This window comes from Condylura cristata, unplaced genomic scaffold (assembly GCF_000260355.1).
Source record: "Condylura cristata isolate star-nosed mole 26May11 unplaced genomic scaffold, ConCri1.0 scaffold00026, whole genome shotgun sequence".
Classification (NCBI taxonomy): domain Eukaryota; kingdom Metazoa; phylum Chordata; class Mammalia; order Eulipotyphla; family Talpidae; genus Condylura; species Condylura cristata.
The window spans coordinates 2,187,900-2,206,027 of NW_004567127.1; the positions used below are offsets into that span (position 1 = coordinate 2,187,900).

Consider the following 18,128-nt stretch of genomic DNA (forward strand, 5'->3'; position numbering starts at 1 on the left):
AGAACCTGAGTTTCCCAGTTCTAGTTGATGTCACAAACTCTAACGGGAGCCATCCAGCAAGACTCCTCGTGGGGCCTCCACGGCTGACATGAAGCTTTGTCTCTTCCTTTCACTGCTTTGCTCCCATCCACAGCTTGGTGGAGGCTGGGGAGACCTGTTACTCCCACCTTGACTCTATTTGAGTCCCCTGAGTCTCCAAACGGCTTGGCAGCAACCCGGGCTCCTCCACTAACCGCACAGGTTGGATGGATGGGGGGGGTGAAACTTTGCATGGGACAGCCCCCGCTGCCCAGGGGCCTGGTCTTCTGGGCCCCAGAGGCCGCCATCTTCACTTGACTTCCGTGCCAGGATAGACCTGATGTGTGGGACCCGGAGTCCTGACTGGAGCTGAGTGATAACCGCAAGCCTCTCATCGAGGGAGTTGTGCGCAGTGGACAAGTTCAGTTTATGTCTGAAGTGAGCAGATCCTCCGTGTGGCGCCAGCAGACCCAGGGCGGTTTCACTACAGATTCAGGCAGACGGATAAAGGCGAGTCCCAGAGCCCTCTGCGGATTTTGGGGGCTTTAATACTCTCTCAGCCCGCCAGGCAGGGAGGCCAGCATGCAAGGACGCATGGACCAGGTGGGGGCGGGGGCTGGAAGGAGCAGGCAACTGAGCCTCAAGCCGCCCATGAATCTTGACTCTTTCTCTGACCGTCTCTGTGGCCTTGCCTCTCTGAGGTCACTCGTCCTTCTGTAGCCGCCCGTATGGCCTCTGTGCTCAGGTGTGCACACTTACACGTGTCCACACCCATTTTCTACGTGTCCACAATCCGGCACGTGTGCCCCTCGCCAGCACTTTTTTCTTTTTTTAAAGATTTATTTATTTACACATATAGAACTGGGGCACAGGCCAGAGGTGCAGGGCGGTGAGAGGATTCACCAGAGACAGAGCGGGGAGCAGAACAGGCCGACTGACAAGTACACTGCTGAAGGGGAGCAGCGGTTGGGTCAGGAGAGGTCTGCCGTGCCCTGTGGGTCACCTCGGGGGCAGGCAGGGATGGAACTTGTGCTGAAGTGGCTTTAGCTTCTTGGTGCTGGGCTTTGACCCGCTGCGCCCCAGGGAGGGCCCTCGCTAGCACTTCCAAGCGCCTTCTGTGCTAACGTGATCAAGGTCACAGGTGCTAGCCACAGATGCTAGAGGCGTAGAATTCTGGCTCATTCTGTCCCCTACACCGGGCCTGGCCAGAGAGCAGCTCAGCGGGAGGTGGACAGTCTCTGTGGAGGGCAGCCACCCAGGCCCCGTCCGCGACACTCTAAGGCCGCTCAGGAAAAAGTGATGCCGAAGCACTTCCAGCCTGCGCCCAGGCCTGGCCTCTCCTCACAGCTCCAGGTTATGGCTGCCATGCTGGCAGCTGCTGCACTCACCCAAGCCCTCGGCAAAGGCTTCCTCCTCAGTCCCCACCTGGGCTTTTTAAGGAACGTATAAGGAGGTCGCTTCTTGCCCTCCCTGGTGGTGGGGCCTGGCCTGAGGTTGGGAGGTGAGGAACTGGCACCAGAGGCAGCCCCTGCCGTTCCTTTCACCTCCACCTCTTCAAGCCAAGCTCCCAAGAGCAGGCACGTAGCTGTCCAGTGCCACCGTCTGTCCTGCAGTTGCTTGGGGAAATGCCAGCCGACTGGCACTTCGCTCTCCGGGAACGGCATGTACCACGTCGTCGGGTCGGTCTTTGGCGCGTGGGTGGATCAGCTGCTGTTAACATGAGAGGGTGGGCCCATTTCCAGCCTGCTCCAGCCCCCACTCTGTGCCTTAGTTACGCATAACAGACTCGCTTCTCTTGAAGCTGAACCTCTTAAATGAGGTAGCACAGGCCAGAGCAGGCCACGGAGAAGCAAAAGGTGTTCACAAGGCTGCGAGAAACCTGCAGATGAAGTTCCCTGGGAAAAGGATTTAGGCTGCACAAATATTTCCTTTTGGCAGCTGGCACAGGACACAGAATCACGTATCTGCAGGTTACTCTAGCTCCTGCGGTGTGTTCTATTTGAGTCTAGTAGTGGTGAAGGGAGGAAAGTCTGCACTTTGATAAGTGTACTCATTTTCCCGAACTTCTGGTGGGGGCCAAGGGACTCACTGTGAGCACCTGGGCAGTTAGCAAGGCCTCTAGGCTTCCGGACACAGCTCCATCATTCATGTGCTGTGGGGCCTTAGGCAGCTAGCTTTGGCATATTCAAAATGAGGGTCTTATTCTTTAGGGAAAGCTGAGGTTCACAGGAACTCTATACTATTTTTGTGGCTTTTCTTCTAAGTCTAAAATTGTTTTAAAGTAATTTTCTTAAAAAGTAAAGAGGTTATACAGGTTATCTCCAGTTTTCTTGTTGTACTAGATGTGATTTTATGTTCTTATTTCTCTCCTTAAGGTGAAACTAAGACTCTTTCCAACTCTCCAAGTACATATTAATTAAAGCAGAATGTTGTCTATTTCTTCTACCACGGATGAGATGTTGGTTAACCCTCCAAGTACAAACCTTTGACATATGCTATGCACTGAGCAAAAATGGAATTCTCTAAAAACACCCCATTCACACCCATTTTGTCCTTGCAAACAAGTGATCTCATCCAGCAGGGAGAAGCTGTTTCTGGGAGTTCATTCTTACAGAACCTCAGTTTTTCCCCTAGCAACTGGGCTAATTATAACTCCAGCTACCTGGTAACACCACTAGATTTTCCTAACATTGGCTGACAGTTTTAAAGCCACCTCAGCACAGCTGGCACCTCCTCTGACTGAGAAAACACTGGAGGAGCTGAGGACTGGGGAGGAGGGAAGGAACTTCCCCAGCTGGGACCAGAGTACCCAAAGGGCGCCCAGAGGCACAGGTCTTCAGACCCCAGGGTGTCGTCCAACGCTGCTCTAGACGCTCCTTTCAAAACAAAGAACCAGAATCCCGGAAAAAAAAAAAAATAAGTGGTCTTCCTTACGAACCTGAAGCCTTCTTGATTCCTTCTCCTCAACCCTCCTCAATCACCAAGTCCTACAGATATTTTTACCTCTCAATTATTTTTCAGATCAGCTCCTTCCCTGATCTGCTCCCCCTCCTCTCCTATTTGGCCCACCCACTCCTCGTGTTCTGCCTTGTGCCCTCGGGCCCATCCCACTGGAGACGCAGATGCCTATATAGCATGTTCCGAGGTGCGTAAAGCCCATCAATGGCTTCTTATCATTCTTAGACAAAAACACTCTTTTGGGGGTAAATGTGCAGCAATAGGGACATTTGGGTTGTATAATATTATTCACACATAGGCAATCTAAAAATGAAGAATTGAGGGCCCTCCCTGGTGGTGCACAGCGGGAAAGTGCAGCACTCTGAAGTTATAGGCAGCCACTGCAGCATGGATTCGATCCCCCGCCAGGGAGGTGGGACCACATGGCACAGCAGCCCTCTCCTGTCTCCCAGCTGCTCCTCTCAGCAGTGTATTTCAGTCAATCTGCCTATTCTGCTCCCAACTCTGTGGTGAACCCTCTCATCCTCCCCCAGCACCTCTGGCCTGTACCCCAGTTCTTGTATGCATCAATAAATAAGTCTTTAAAAAAATGAAATAAAATGAAGAATTGAGACAAACAGTGAAAATGGTCCCAAATCCGATATTAAGGAAAAAGAAACTGAGTTAGAATAAAAAATGGCCCAGATCAAATGTATTCAGCAGTTGGACTTATCTACACAATTTCTTCATCTCTCAATTGGTCACAATAGTGGGAAATATTTCTTGAGAGCTCACCATAGGATCGGGCATTGCACTGACTTCACCTCAGTGGCTTAGGTAACCTCCCCAGGTAGGTGCTACTGCAATTATCACTTCAGCTCAGAGAAAGGATAGTATTTGCCCAAGTTAACACAGAAAGATTCCTCCTCGGGTCTGCCTGGCTCACAGATACTACTATGCCCAGTCATGGTAGAATAAAAGTTATGAAATTCTGCTAGGATTTGAGAGACAAGTCAGTAGGATGCATCTTGTGATTTCTTAGAAGCCAAGCTGCAGAGGGATGCTATATCTAAACTTCACAGTTTGCCCAGGAAAAATATCTAGTCTCAAAGATGAGAAACTTCCATTCAAATAAACCAGGCAGTTTATGGGTCATAGGTCAATTCCTTTGCCGCTCATCTAAAGCCAGATGCACTTTAACTTTCCAACATCAGTCAAGTCATATTTAAACGTCAGCTGCATCTAGCCCAGTATGCCAGCATCAACACCAGGCAAACTCTGAATACTCCTTTTGCATGCTGTTTGGGTGTTGGGTGTTTCCCCACACAGTGGAGGATTTCATAAAACCCAGGGTCAGACATATTTCCAGTGCTCTAGGCTGTCATGAGAAGATGCAGGATTGGATAATCAACCACAATGAGGAAGTGAGCCAAGTTACCACCAGAGATTATTTATCCAACCAGCTGCAGTCCAGAATGCTGATAAGCCAAGGAGTGGGCCATCCTCAGCTGTGGGCCACTCACCACGTTTACTCACTTTATTTTGCTCCAGAATTGGCAGCTACATGTACTGCAATGGTTTTTTCCTTGCCATGTCTTATACATGGGAAATTGTCCTCCTTCCTACAGTGAACCTACAATACTGCTTGCTACCAGGAGGGGGCAGTGGTTGGCAGGTGAGCCTGTGGGCAGAAGACAGCCTCACTGAGTGTGTGCAGCTCTTCCTGTGTGAGTTTTTTAAACTTCTTATAAAAATGGAAGCTTGCAGGGTCCTCAACTTTAACAGTCCACATAAAAATAGCAAGTCTCACAGAACCAATGCTCATGTATAATTTAATACTATTTTCTTAACCCAAGACCAGTATAAACCTTAAGCTTGCTTCCAAATTCTCTGACCAACTTCAAAAGAAAAACACTTTACTCTTTTTATTATTTGCCTGCTTTGAAATTGATACTTCTAGGTCTTCAGATCACTAATTTTTACAATTTCTCTTACAATTAAACATCTTTGTAGGTTTTTTACAATTAAGGACCTAGTAATATTTATTCATCTCTCCCTCAGCTACCCAAAGGAGGACCTGCCACTTGGAAAGAGAAGGGTGGGGCCTTTCTCCCCCCAGTTTTTCAGATTCCCCTTCCCTGCAGTCTTCGTGGTGAAGTGCTTAGCGTCTCTCAATAAGACAGTGCTTCTTTGTGGCTAGGCATAAGTATCTCACCAAAACTGTAGTAGCAAAAATATGTAAAAGTGATAATTACCCACTACAGACTTCAATTGCATGTTCCACAAACACTGGTTTTATTTATATGTAAGAGAATCATGCAATACAGCACCCAAATTATTGCAATTTATTTGTCAATTATTGCGGACTCTACTCAATGTGGTTGAATGCATTCACTGTATTTGAAGAAGTCTCCTTCCAACACTAAAGGAACTTGGAGTTAAGTAATTCTGGTCACAGAACTAGGCTCTAGGTCCTCATCTGAACTACATGACTCACCATAGGAAACACTGAATGATGCCTTCAATGTCTCTTCATCAGCATCGCTGCTAGTTAATCAAACTAACCTTGCGTACTGATGATGTGACTACTAGGGATGAATGTAAGACACATTTAGGGGACTCTGGCGGTAAGAGAAGAATGAAACTTAACTACTACCTCCTCCAGTTATCTCCAGTTATTATGATGCTATGAGGTTTACTAACTGCTTTGATAAAGTCTTCCTATTTAATCTTTACTGACTTCTAGTCATACTCTCACTGCCTGTGTGCTTTCATTAATGTCCATTCTAGAAAAAGCAAAAGGGTTAAGTAACTTGCTGGGTCCCCTACTTGTCCAGGGCCCCTACTTGTCCAGGGGATTCCCAGTTCCTATTAACTCATCACTTCATAGTGTGATCAACTAATCTCAACTATGATGTCAGTGGTTGATAAGAGACTCTGTGTTCATTATGACCTAGGCCACTAGCGCTTCCCAAGTACTCACAGCCAGAGGGGGTGAGCAATGGCACAGGGGAGCTGAACAGGGATCAGGCGGGGAGGTGGGGGGACACTAGTCTGAGTCTCCTCAAGTCCCACGACGCTGGTAGCTGCCTGACAGACTGACCTTAAGACTAGAACAAGCCGTGTACGGGACCAGTGGCAACACCAGTCCTGTAACAGAAGGGTTGTGGCCCTGCATGCGATGGTATCCAGGGGAGCACACCCCACGCCACCCCCAAGCAGCTTCTAGTCTCCTCGACCACAGTTCTCTAGGAGCACTAGCCCAGTTGAAGGGTTACCTGGAGACCTCTTCAGTAAGTACAGAAGAGAGGGTAAGACCCAATGATTCAAGCAACACTTCCATCTGAACAAATCTCTTTCTGGCAAATTATTAAGGACATTGTGCTTTCCTTTGTCTCTCTTTGGAGACAGTTGATGGGAGGCTTCTCCCTCTGGACAGAGGCACAGCCCACCCTCTCCTCTCCCACCCTCACCAGCAGGAGCGTTCTCCACTGAGACCCATTCACCATAAAACACACAGAAGATGAGAGGTAAGTGTGGCTCAATTTCAGGAAAATTCAGGTTAAATATGAAGGACAGAAATGAGGGCTCCCAGGTTTTCTGTCCATATCAACTGACCCCACGGCCTCACCCCTAGGATCTCGCACACCAGTGAGTCCTCTGGTGCGACACAGCACCCATCCTGGCTGGCACTTCCCAACCTCCTCAGCAGACCAGGGAACCGCAGACACCAATGCCGTGTAGCCCTCTGGTGTAAACAGTGCAGATTTAGAATCCCCGATAAAGCCAGAGATGACCAGCTCCAAGGTCACTCGGGCCACTCTGAGCCCAACTCGCCCAGGCATTTAAAAGCCTGAGGAATCAATATTGTGGTAACCAGCCGGAAAGCTCAGTCCTTGGAAACCATGGCCTACTGACAAGGTGCTACCTCATGTCAGCCTCAACTTGGCCAGGCCCCTCTGTGTGCCTTCCCCAAGCCTCCCTCCAGGGAAGCCACCACCTCCCACCCCACCTCAGGCCAACTGCTATTTCATCCAAGGCCTTTCCTCATTCTAAGGCGAAGTATTCCTAAGACTCAAAATGCCGAAGGCCCTGCCTAGCCCTATCTGCATGATCATCTTCACAAGCAAACTTTCTCCAGGACAGAGACAGAGAGTCAGAGCACTAGGGCCAGTGGGCCTGGGCCCCGCCTGCTTCAGAGTCACCCTTGGGACAGGTTAAAATGCAGAGCTCTGAGTTCTCCTTCTTGCAACTAAATCGGAACCCCTACAAGATGCCGCAGGGAGTCTGCGATTTAAACCAGCGCCCCATGACTGTCCCACGGGGTCCCCCGCAGTCTGAGAGCCTCTGGTTTAACTGGCTCCCTCTTTACAGGGGAGGGAAGGAGACAGACAACTGGTGCAAAGGACGCAACGTGGGTTTCTGCGAGGTCCCAGGGCAGCAAAGGGCCCACCCCGGGGGACGCTTCGCAGCAGGAAGCTGCCGCCTGGCCGCGCACTCACCCGCCTGTAGACATCCTCCCGGCCCGCCTCGCACTTCTGCTGCATGCGCTCCTCCAGGAAGTAGATGCGGAGCTTGAGGCTGAAGTTCTCCTTCTTCAGGTCATTGAGGTGCTGGGACAGAGTGCGATACCCATTAGACATGGTGGGCAACCCCTGGGGAGGAGCTTGCCCAGCCGCCCTCACCCCAGGAACATGGCGCGGACGGGCCGCTGCATGGGCGAGCCTGCGACGAGGCGACGGGGCGACGGGCTAGGGCGACATGGCCGGGCGGCTGGCGCGCGCTCCCACTCGGCTGGCCTCGCTGCTCTGGTGCTGGGGCTCGGACACTTTCCTTTTTTACCCGGGAGATATTTGTGGAATCCCTGACAGAGGAACAAGCTGCGTGAACTCAGACACAAGTGGTGAAACCCGACGCCGCCCAGGACAGGCGGGCGCCCTCCCAGAGGCTCCGCGCCCAGCTGCGGGCGGGAGGCTGGCTGCTTCTCCAACAGAGAGGCCAGGGACCCCCAAAGCTTCCAGAAAATGGGGGCGGGGAGTGATTCAAGGTGTTCTTTGCAGTTGCAAAAAAGAGAAGGGATGTGGGTGACTGAGTGGGTATTTCAGTTTCTGCTTTATGCAGAAAACCCAGTGGCCCGTGGCCAGAAGGGAGAAATCCAGGTCGCTATAGAGAAGCATCCAGGGACACAAAACAGTGAGCACATGTCAAGTATCTGTTTTCCGTCAGGTGCAAAACTTACCAAACTGCTCACCAGAGCTGGCTTTCATCCCTTTGACTGACCAGATCTTACCTCTAAGGACAACCAGTCCCTTGCATTTCAATCAGTTGTCTTTATTACCAAGAGCCTTCCCCCACCCCTCTCAAGAGCCAGAGAAAGAAAATCTACTTCAGTGTGATCTTTGCAAGCTCTGTTTACTGGTCACAGAAGCTCACAGAAGGATGGGTCCAAGAGATGAGGAAAAGAGGGGCTGGAGGTGGGACGTCAATCTGGAGCCCTGAGATTTCACTCAGTCCCTGGTTCTTAACTCCTGCACCTGCCAAGGGGAGCCAGGCGTTCGTGGCCAGATCCTTCTGGTAAAGCAATTTAAGATCTTTGAGTGACAGCTGCAACATTAGCAGGAAGTGTTATTTATACCACATCACCAAGGCCACTGAAGGTGACCCATGCAGCCCATCCCCCCTCCAGCTACCAAATATAGGTTCTTAGTGGTAGTAATGTTGGGATGAAAAAAAAATACTAACATTCAAAGTAAGAGGAACTGAAATGTTCATACTTAATTAGAGTATGTGCCTTCCACCCTACCTGCACTTTTTTCTTGTACTTCTTTCCTAATTTTTCATAATCAACATCATCTGAGTCCCCAGCAGGTGCTCCGTGGGGCGTGAGCAATGAGATGAACACAGTGCCAAGCCTGAAAGAGCGAGGCGGCTGTAAGGCTGATACAGGCATTCACACTAATGCTCCAAGTCTGTGCTGTTCAAGCTGTTTGCACTTTGCACGGCAATCCAGGTGCACACACACCTGAAGCCAAAGTCCTGTGGGCTACTGTCACCGTCACTGCCTGTGACACTTTATGATACTTCCTGTTCAGTGGTTCTTCCTGGGACTGACTCACTGAATTGATGTCCTCATCCACTAAGTTTTATCCTGCAATTTGAAAAATACTGAATTTATGGGAAAGCAGAAGAAAAAGTGATTTTTGCAAAGATGCCAAGAGGAAGCTTCACTAGGAAATAGGAGTTGTGGTTGCATTTTTATTTGAAAAACAAAAAGTTTGAGTAAATGTATCAAGTGGACTGGGAGGACAGGATCAGTACTAAGTGCTCTTTCAAGCAGAACCTAGGTACACACTTGTTAGGAAACAAATACATTTCCTACCGTAGACTATTGGCAACTTAAGACAAAGTATTATTCCGCATTTAAAAAAAAAACCTACACCCTTAAAATTCATTTAGCCATTTTCATTAAATCTGGAAAAAGGTGAATATCAGTTAAGCTTATTTAGAGACAGTGAGGGAGAGAAAAACCTAAATTAAAACTCAAAAGATCCTTTTCTGGTCCCAACTCTGATCTTAAATAGCTGTGTGACCTTGGAAGTGCCCTCTCGGGAGGCCTAGCTGTCCTCGTTCATAGAGCGAAGTGGCTGAAAAGGGGGTGAGCTGTCAGGTCCTCCTGGTCTGAGCTCCCAGAGGAATACCCTGGTCAGCCCCGCCTCCACTTTGCCCAAGGGGAACGGGGCTGCCAGATCCCCGGTGGATGTTTCAATATGCTTCTGGACCCTTCTTTCATCATCTATGACAATTTATTAAAATGAGCAGGAGTGCAGGGTCCACTCTCATCTAGCCCAGATTTTCTTCTTCTGCCTGACTCCTAGCTCTCTGGCCCCTTTTCCACATTTTTTTTTTAAAGATTTATTTATTTATTCATACAGAGCTGAGGCACAAGCCAGAGATGCGGAGAGTGAGAGGATTCACCAGGGACAGAGTGGGGAGCAGAACAGGCAGATCGATGAGGTACACTGCTGGGGGGAGCAGCGGGCGGGCCAGGAGAGGTCTGCCACGCCATGTGGTCACCTCCGGTGCAGGCGGGGATCGAACTCATGCGGAAGTGGTTTCAGCTTCTTAGTGCAGTGCTTTAACCCGCTGCGCCACCAGGGAGGGCCCCCTTTTCCACATTTTTAACGGAGCCTTCAAGCAAGTACTCAAATGACGTTAGTCCTTAGCCTCCTGGTTTTGTTTTTTAGCACATTTTTTTTCCCTTAGAGATTTACCCACATTTAGGGCTATCATTTTTGCCTCCAAAACAACCCCCAAACCTCCAGCCGCGTCAGCTCATCAAGATCTAGCCCTGTGTCTCTTAACACTCTGCTGAATAGTTTGCCTTGAATGTCCTGTTCTCAGAACAAGCCTCAGCAAACACTTCTGCAAGTGTCATTCGTGTCTGCCAGAACCCAGTGCAGCCATCTGTCCTCTGCCTTAGAGCTAAAGTAATGTTTTCAAAACTCAAGCCCTATCCTGCCATCCCCTTAATCAAAGCCCTTTACAGACATCTCATCAGGAGACGCCCATCACATTCCCTCAAGACACCCTTAGTGGAAATCCCACCCAAACAAAGGCTTCCCTGCTTCTCCAGCTTGAAAAGAGCTCTTTGGACTCCCACAGCCTGGACCTCCAGCTGGCATTCATAAGCTGCCATGGTATTGTCTTTCTGCTGTCTTGAAGGGTCTCATACGCTTTAGGGCAATTTAAACATCGTGTTTTTATATGTCGCCAACTAAAGCTAAAGTTGCCAAAAGACAGGGCTAGTGACCTAGGTCTTGCTGTACCTGTCTCCCACAGGGTAGGACCTTGGCCACCTGTGGCCACCGAGAGGACCTTTCAGTACGTCTGTCCACTCACTACTGTATGGTCACATGTGGTCACTGTCCGCTCAACCAGACCCGGTCCTGGGACAGCTGGTCAGGAGTATTTTGTTTTTGTAATCTCACTGCATGGTATTTGGGAGGCACTTCCTAAATATTTTTGAATGAATAGATAAGCATTCCATAAACTTTCTGTTGATCTGATTTGTCAGATGGGGCCTAGTTTGCTTGTAATTCTCATTAACTTTCTGGTAATATAGAAAGGTTTGTTTTAATAGTTTCAAAGAAATTACTTTTGCTAGAATGGTAACTATAGACAAACAATGTTTCCTCACTTAAATTTCTAAGTTTATATACTTATATACTTGACCTTTTTTCCTGAACTCCAGTCTGATTTAACTTTCTAATAGAAATTTCTACCTGAATATTGACAACAAAGAGTTGTAATCCCTAAATTCAACTCTGGATTGCTCAGAAGATAAATACTGCAGATTTAAGTAAGGGGCAGTGCTTTTTTTGTTTTTAAATATTTCAAAAATCTTTCTTTTTTTTTTCAAATATTTTTTTCCAGTGGCTACCCCCTGCAATTTCCCTAATTTCTTCTTCCCAACACTTCTTAGTGTATTAGCCCAGGCTGGAAGTAAGACTTTAATAAGGACTCAATCACTGCCAACAATAGTAAGAGGATTACACCCAGCTGTTGCATGTCATGGCTTATTAACAAACCGACTGTCAAGTCAGCCTTAAAACAATCTCAGCTTTACATTTTATTTAATCATATTCAGACCCCCCAGCTAGCTCTTATAATGGAAATACTTGAAAGAATTAATCCTGACCATTGTCTTTGCTGAAGGTAAAGTGCCATTCCATTGAAAATGATGAATCACCTTAATTGATAGATTCTTTTCAGATTTAATAAAACTTCTGCAACTTAAACTCTACTATCTGTGATAACTGATATTTCTACATTTTGTGAAGTGAAATATATTCTTAAATATTATAGTAAACATAAGCAGGAAAATACTGTTTTTAAATAATCTCTCTTAATATTTTGACACTATTATTCAGTTACAAATGCCTGTAAATATTATCATGCATATTTATCTAAGAGGGATAGCAATAAGGCAATCTAGGTTCAAATCCCAGTTCTGCTTTTGCTTAATTGTGCGACTTTGGGAAAACTATTCCTAGTAGTTAACTGTAGCAAAGGAGTGAGGACACTTGGGTGCAGAAGGTTACTGAGCGCTGAAACTCAATCTGTTATGCTGACTTTTGGTTTTGAATCTGAGGCAAGTAGAGTGAAAATAATATTTGTTAAAATGTATTGGATTTTAATATTTGTTCAAACTTATGGATACATGGACAAGTGTTTTAGTATTCTTTATACATTCCTGTTTTGGTGAAATAGCTCAAACAAACAAACAAACAAAACAAAACAAAAAAACAACCAAAAAAAAAAAAACCTCTTAAAGGGAATGAAACTAGGACTTTCAGGAGACAGCTATCAATTTGATAGGACAGATTCTCCATAAAGTCAGATGTAATAAATTTACTGCCACACTCCAACCATAATCAGACATTTATTGAGCACTTACATTATGAGAAATACTATACTTCCTATCACAAAAGGAACTCACCTAGAGCTAAGGAACTATTTGTCAGGAGATACTGTGAAAAGCTTCCCTATATCATTTAGAAATTATTTGGAGGACATTTAAGATCCTTAGTCACCATGAGAATGTATGTTTGAAAAATATTCTCTCCCATGGAAACAGTACTACCAAAGGTGGTACTATGAGAAAACCATCGCTTTTTGAAAAATCTCAAAACATGCTGCTACTCTCTCACAGTGGAGCCCCACATGTACTGGTCCTGGGAGTCTCCCTGTTCACCTGGGGAGCTCTGGCTCCTGTGGAGGAAGACGGCTACCCCCTGAGTTCGATCCCCAGCCAGGGAGTGACCCACAGGATCCAGCAGACCTCTCCTGTCTCCCTGCTGAACCCCTCAGCAGCTGTTTCAGTAGATCTGCCTATTCTGCTCCCACTCCGTCCCTGGGGAATCCTCTCACCTGCCCCCTGCACCCCTGGCCTACACTCAGTTCTTCTAATAAAAATAAATTTTAAAAAAGAGTGAGAGTGAGGACACAAGTGAGCTAAAAGACCTCACATTTTCAAGATAAAACCAGTGAGGAGGACAGGATAGGCCCAAGGACGACTATTTAACCTATAGCTCATATTTTAAAAACAGCCCTATGGGAAGAGCACATAAATGGTTAGAAAACACTTTCTACTCTTTAGCATCCTGGGATGCAGCCAGGGAACCCATTCTGTTTTGGACTGGATGATGGGGGTAGGGGTGGGGGTGCAGGATGGGACAGGCAGGAGGAGGATGTTTGGTTTGTTTCATTTATATATATTTTATTTATAAAACATCTATATGTCTGGGAGTCCCTATGCTTTCCTCATAAAATCAAAGTTTTAGGAATACAAATATTTAATTCCTGGATGTTTTGAATGACTTGGACGAGCTTTATAAAAGTAAATGATATAATTGTATTGTCTTTGCAATGATCATTTGCATAGAGTTGGACAATGCATAAAGCATTCCTGTGTGTATTATTTCACTTTATCTTCACTAGATTCCTGCAGCGTAAGTGGATTATATAGGATTATTCCCATCCCTGTCCAGGATAGTGAAAGACCAATAGATTAGCTGACTTGCTCACCTCCAAAGTGAGGGAACACACTTGAGCATCCACTGTCTGCCCCAAACTGCCCACTGTTAGAGCCTCCATCATGATGCTAGATGAGCCTGGGAACTTGGGGTTCCCTGTGACTGACTGGAACTTCTAGTTCTACATCCAGCCCCTGCATCTGTTTAAAAAGCATCCTTCACTGTAAATAGCTGTCTGGATGAACCTGAAGGATCTGACCACGTGAACTTAGATAAAATTTATTTTCCAGTTAAACAAACCGAAGCTGGTCTACAATGTGGATGAGCCTTTGAGGCATACAAATGTGAAGGACACAAAAAGTCACAAATGATATGATTCCTCCTACATGAAATGTTCAGAATAGACATCCATTGAGAAAGTAAGTAGAGAAGTGGCTGCTGGGGGGGGATGTAGGAGGATGGGAAGTCGCTGCTTATGGGTATTTGGTTTTGGAGGAGATGATAATGACCATTCGTTGGCGGGGGGGGGGGGGGAGGTGAGATGATAGATTACCACCACGAGGACTACGCAGAGGTAACTGTTGCACAATTCAGAGAACATACTAAAACCATAGAATTGCACTCCTTAAAAGGGTGAAACTTGGAGTATGCAAAATATAATTGAACTGTTATTTTAAAAAAGAAGAAAAAAGAAACCCAAGATGGAAGAAGTAACTTTCCCAACTTCATAAAAGAATGTTTAGGATAAAGATTCAGTTCAGTTCAACAAAGTTCAACTTAATTCGATTAAAAGCAAGTGGCTTGGAATCAATCATTTCTAAACATTCTGCATCTTAATCCTGTTTAGATGAGGGGACCCCGACGTGAGGGCTGCTAGCGGAGGGTGTTCTAAGTGAGCTCATGTTCTCATTTCATGTCACATTCACACGTGCAGGCCACAGTTCAAAAATGTGAAAATTCACAATTACTGTTTAATCAAGCTACTTTTTAGTTACAATCCTCAGCTACAACAGAAACTGCGACTTACATGTAATGATCTGTGTTTGTAAACAGAAGTATGTGCTCATTCTGCTATCTCGAGAAATACGCAGCTTTTGCACATTTGAACAGGGAGGCCATGGAGCCCCTCGGCTGGCCTTGAGCGCTCAGCCTTTTCCTTCCTCACCAGCTGCCCACCTCCCCACCCCCAGAAAGTAGGCTGCCAGTCCTACAAAGACTGTTTCCTCCTGGGCTGCACAGTCAACACAGCTTTCTTTTGAAACTCTCTTTCTGAAGTTTCAGAGTCTTTTGAATGCGAGAGCATTAATCATATTATCCCTTCTCTCCTCCAAAGCTCAGAAATATTTTGACACCCAGGCTCCAGGCAGCCCTGTCTTGTCCTCAGTCCAAGGACAAGAGCACTAACACCAGAGCTGCCAGCCAGGTCGCAACCACACCCGGCCTCAGGCAGCGGCCTGGGGTGGCCCAAGGACGGGGTGCAGAGGACTGCCCTGTTGCTTCCCCAGCACAGCTACACACCCACACCCACCTCAATCCTGGAATAACAAGGTACCGTCGTCATGAGCACATTAGGGTGCTAGGAACTATATAAAACCAAACCCAAACAAACAACTTCCCTAGCCACCGAAAATAAACGGCCCAGTCAGAAATAGCGCTGCCAGAGACCCCGTGAGCTCCCGTCGGGCCCCAGGAGCTGCACTGCACCCCGTCACTCTGCCACACCCACCCCAGAGGACTTGGTCTCTGTTCACCACTGCTGCAAGCCTCGAAGGATATTTGCTGAGCTTCTAGTTTTCAGGGGGATCTAGGTCCTCATCTACTTTTCTAGAATTTTCAAGGACCTTTCTCCACCCTTCTCCAGGAAAGAAGGCCATTTCGAAGGCACAATGAGGACTCAGGCTAAGAGCTAAGACATGGCTGCAGTAGTAGGGTGGTGACCAGGAGCTGGGAGTGGGTGGACGGCCAGAGCCGGCTGGAAGCTCAGTGGACACGAGTCATGACAAAGAGCCTCCTATTTCTGAGCTCACACCCTCTCTGTGGCTTCTGGGACTTTCCATGGGTAGGAGCATTAGCTTAAAATGTTACTCCTTTTCACGCTGCCTTAGCGCTAACTTAACGGTCTCCGATTTTTCTTTAAGGAATTATTTAGATTTCCCATGAAAGGAAGCCTTGATGGCTCTGAAGCTGGTGGGCCCCTGCCGAGCGCTTCCACAGCATCCGGTCCTCACACTCCACAGAGGGCTGTGGACCCAGCCCTGCCCCAGACAGGCTCACTCCCTGCATCACTCTCATCTTCCTCTCCTCTGAATCTTGCCTTATGCTCCTCCCCTGCAAGGAACAGGCTGCATTTCCCCACGCCCAACCTACATGAACAGCTCATTCTTTTTCCTCCTCAGGCCCCACAGTAGATACAGTTTAGGAAACTTTCCCTGATCCCTGGAATTAGGCTCCCTCTAAATACTGTGCAGCTCCCTTTATTCTATCATGTTGCAATTAGCTAGTGTAAAACTATGAGGGTGGGAGCCATATCTGTCTATTCTTTATTGTATTTGCAGCACTAAAGATGTTGTTGTTAAGAGTTCCAGAAATAAGTTAAATGGTTAGATAAATAAAGTGAACAAACATTACTAAAGAAAGACACAGGTAATAGTAAAGCTATAAAGAGGATGAAACATCAAGGCTAATTCCATCACCCAGACGATGACTATCCAAGTTCAGTGTATATATAGCCTTCCAGATCCCCTCAAAAGTGAGATATTATTCAGTCAAATTGTTGATTTGCTGCTTAATCTTAAGTTTGTAATTATGGACTTTCTCTCCAATCATTACATTGCTCTAAGACAGTCAGCTGGATGCATGGATCACAGTTGAAATAATCAATCCTTACCTTAATAGATATTTCTAATGTCTATTGGCACAAAATCTGAAACAAACACCCATTCTTGAAAACACATCTTTTCATGTGTTCATATCTGATCGTCCTGAATCTAACTGCTGCACATGGCCTGACACGTAAGATTCTCCCATGTATGAGTGGATGAATAGAATGAATGAAAAAATAAGGGGACATATAATAAAATTGTGGCTAAGAGTCAGACTCAGGATGCATACTGTTCCAATCCCAACTCTGGTACTCTCTAAGAGTCACTGATCTTTTCCTAGCTTCAGAGGCACACCCCGTGCAAAGACAATGGTTGTACCAGCTTCAGAAAACTGTTAAAGTAGCTGAGCAAGACAACGCAAGCCATGTACACCCGCAGAGCCCTGGGTACTACACACAACACATATGAATCGCCATCGGTGGTTTTGTTACTTTTAAAATGTATTTTCGGGGCCTCCCTGGTGGCGCAACAGGTTAAAGCACAGCACTATGAAGCTATTGCAGCATGAGTTTGATCCCTGGCCAGGGAGTGACACACATGGCGCGGCAGACCTCTCCTGACCCGCCCGCTGCTCCCCTCAGCACTGGATTTCAGTCACTCTGCCTGTTCTGTTCTCCAGTCTGTTTCTAGCAAATCCTCTCATCCCCACCCTCATCTCTGGCCTGTACCCCAGTTCTGTATGTATAAATAAATAAGTCTTTAAAAAATAAAGTAAAATGTATTTTCACAATGGAAATTTTTATTGGAATGAATATCCCTCAAGGTCTACTAGAAAAGCAAACTCTTCATCTAGAGAAGAGGATGAACCAAGTTCTAATGAAGGAACAGAAAGAAGATAATTAAAAAACAAGAATGACTGTCATTCAAGTGCTGTTTCCTTTCTGGAAGTGATTTTTCTTTTCTCTGTTGTTCCCCTACCTTTCTGAATTTTCAGGGTTGGTAAATATTTGTAATTTCATTCTTTTTGGTAAAGCGACTTTATGTATTATATAATCAAGTGTGAGTTAATATGCATAACTTTGTAAAGTTTATATATAAATTTATGTGTGTGCACATATATGTTAATAGTATTTACTAACTTTAAAAATGCTCAACTTAATTAGGTTTTAAAGATACATATTTGGTAATTAAACTTGTGCTATCTTTTCTACTATTGCCTTCAGTGCTATTTAAACAGATTTTGGGGCCTCCCTGGTGGCACAGGGGTTAAAAGTCAGCGCTATCAAGCTATCTCCAGCCACTGTAGCACTAGTTCAATCCCCAACCAGGGAGTGACCCTGGCTGCCACAGGACGCGCAGACTGTCTTGTCTCCTGGCTGCTGCCCTCAGCAGTGGGTTTCAGTCAATCTGCCTCTTCTGCTCCCCACTCTGTCTCTGGTGAATCCTCTCACCCCCACTTCTGGCTTTCACCCCAGTTCTTGTGTTCATAAATAAAAATCAATCTTTAAAAAGTTCAATTTTGTATAATTTAAATGTCTTATGCCTGCAGACTGTATGTGCTTCAGAATGACACCGCCCCCACCCTCCTGTCAGTCCTCTCACCCACTGTCTTTAAGGAAAAAAATGACTTTGATGGACAGTTTTTGTTGTTCAGTAATGTTGCTAATCTCCTTAGCAATGTTGCTTAGGAATCAAAGTGCTACAGCTGAGGTTCTGTGGGACGATTGTGGAATGGCTCTGAAAACTCATGTTACAAAAGAAGAAAATTGCTTGCTTTTACTTGCTGAAAATTTAAGATTCTCCCCGTCCCTTCTCA

The 18,128-nt window shown here is 46.3% G+C and overlaps 1 protein-coding gene across 2 annotated transcripts in view; it reads right to left on the bottom strand.

Annotated features, from left to right (window-relative positions):
- The window catches only part of PDE4DIP (phosphodiesterase 4D interacting protein), a 131,945-nt gene that overhangs the window by 89,628 nt on the left and 24,189 nt on the right, over positions 1–18,128 (bottom strand). Inside the window, exon 4 of one of the 2 annotated variants that reach the window (XM_012730071.1) lies at positions 7,458–7,568. In XM_012730071.1, coding sequence (XP_012585525.1) covers positions 7,458–7,568 — 111 coding nt within the window. Of the gene's footprint in view, positions 1–7,457; positions 7,599–18,128 lie in introns of those variants that run through there. The other variant, XM_012730072.1, reaches the window with a different exon arrangement.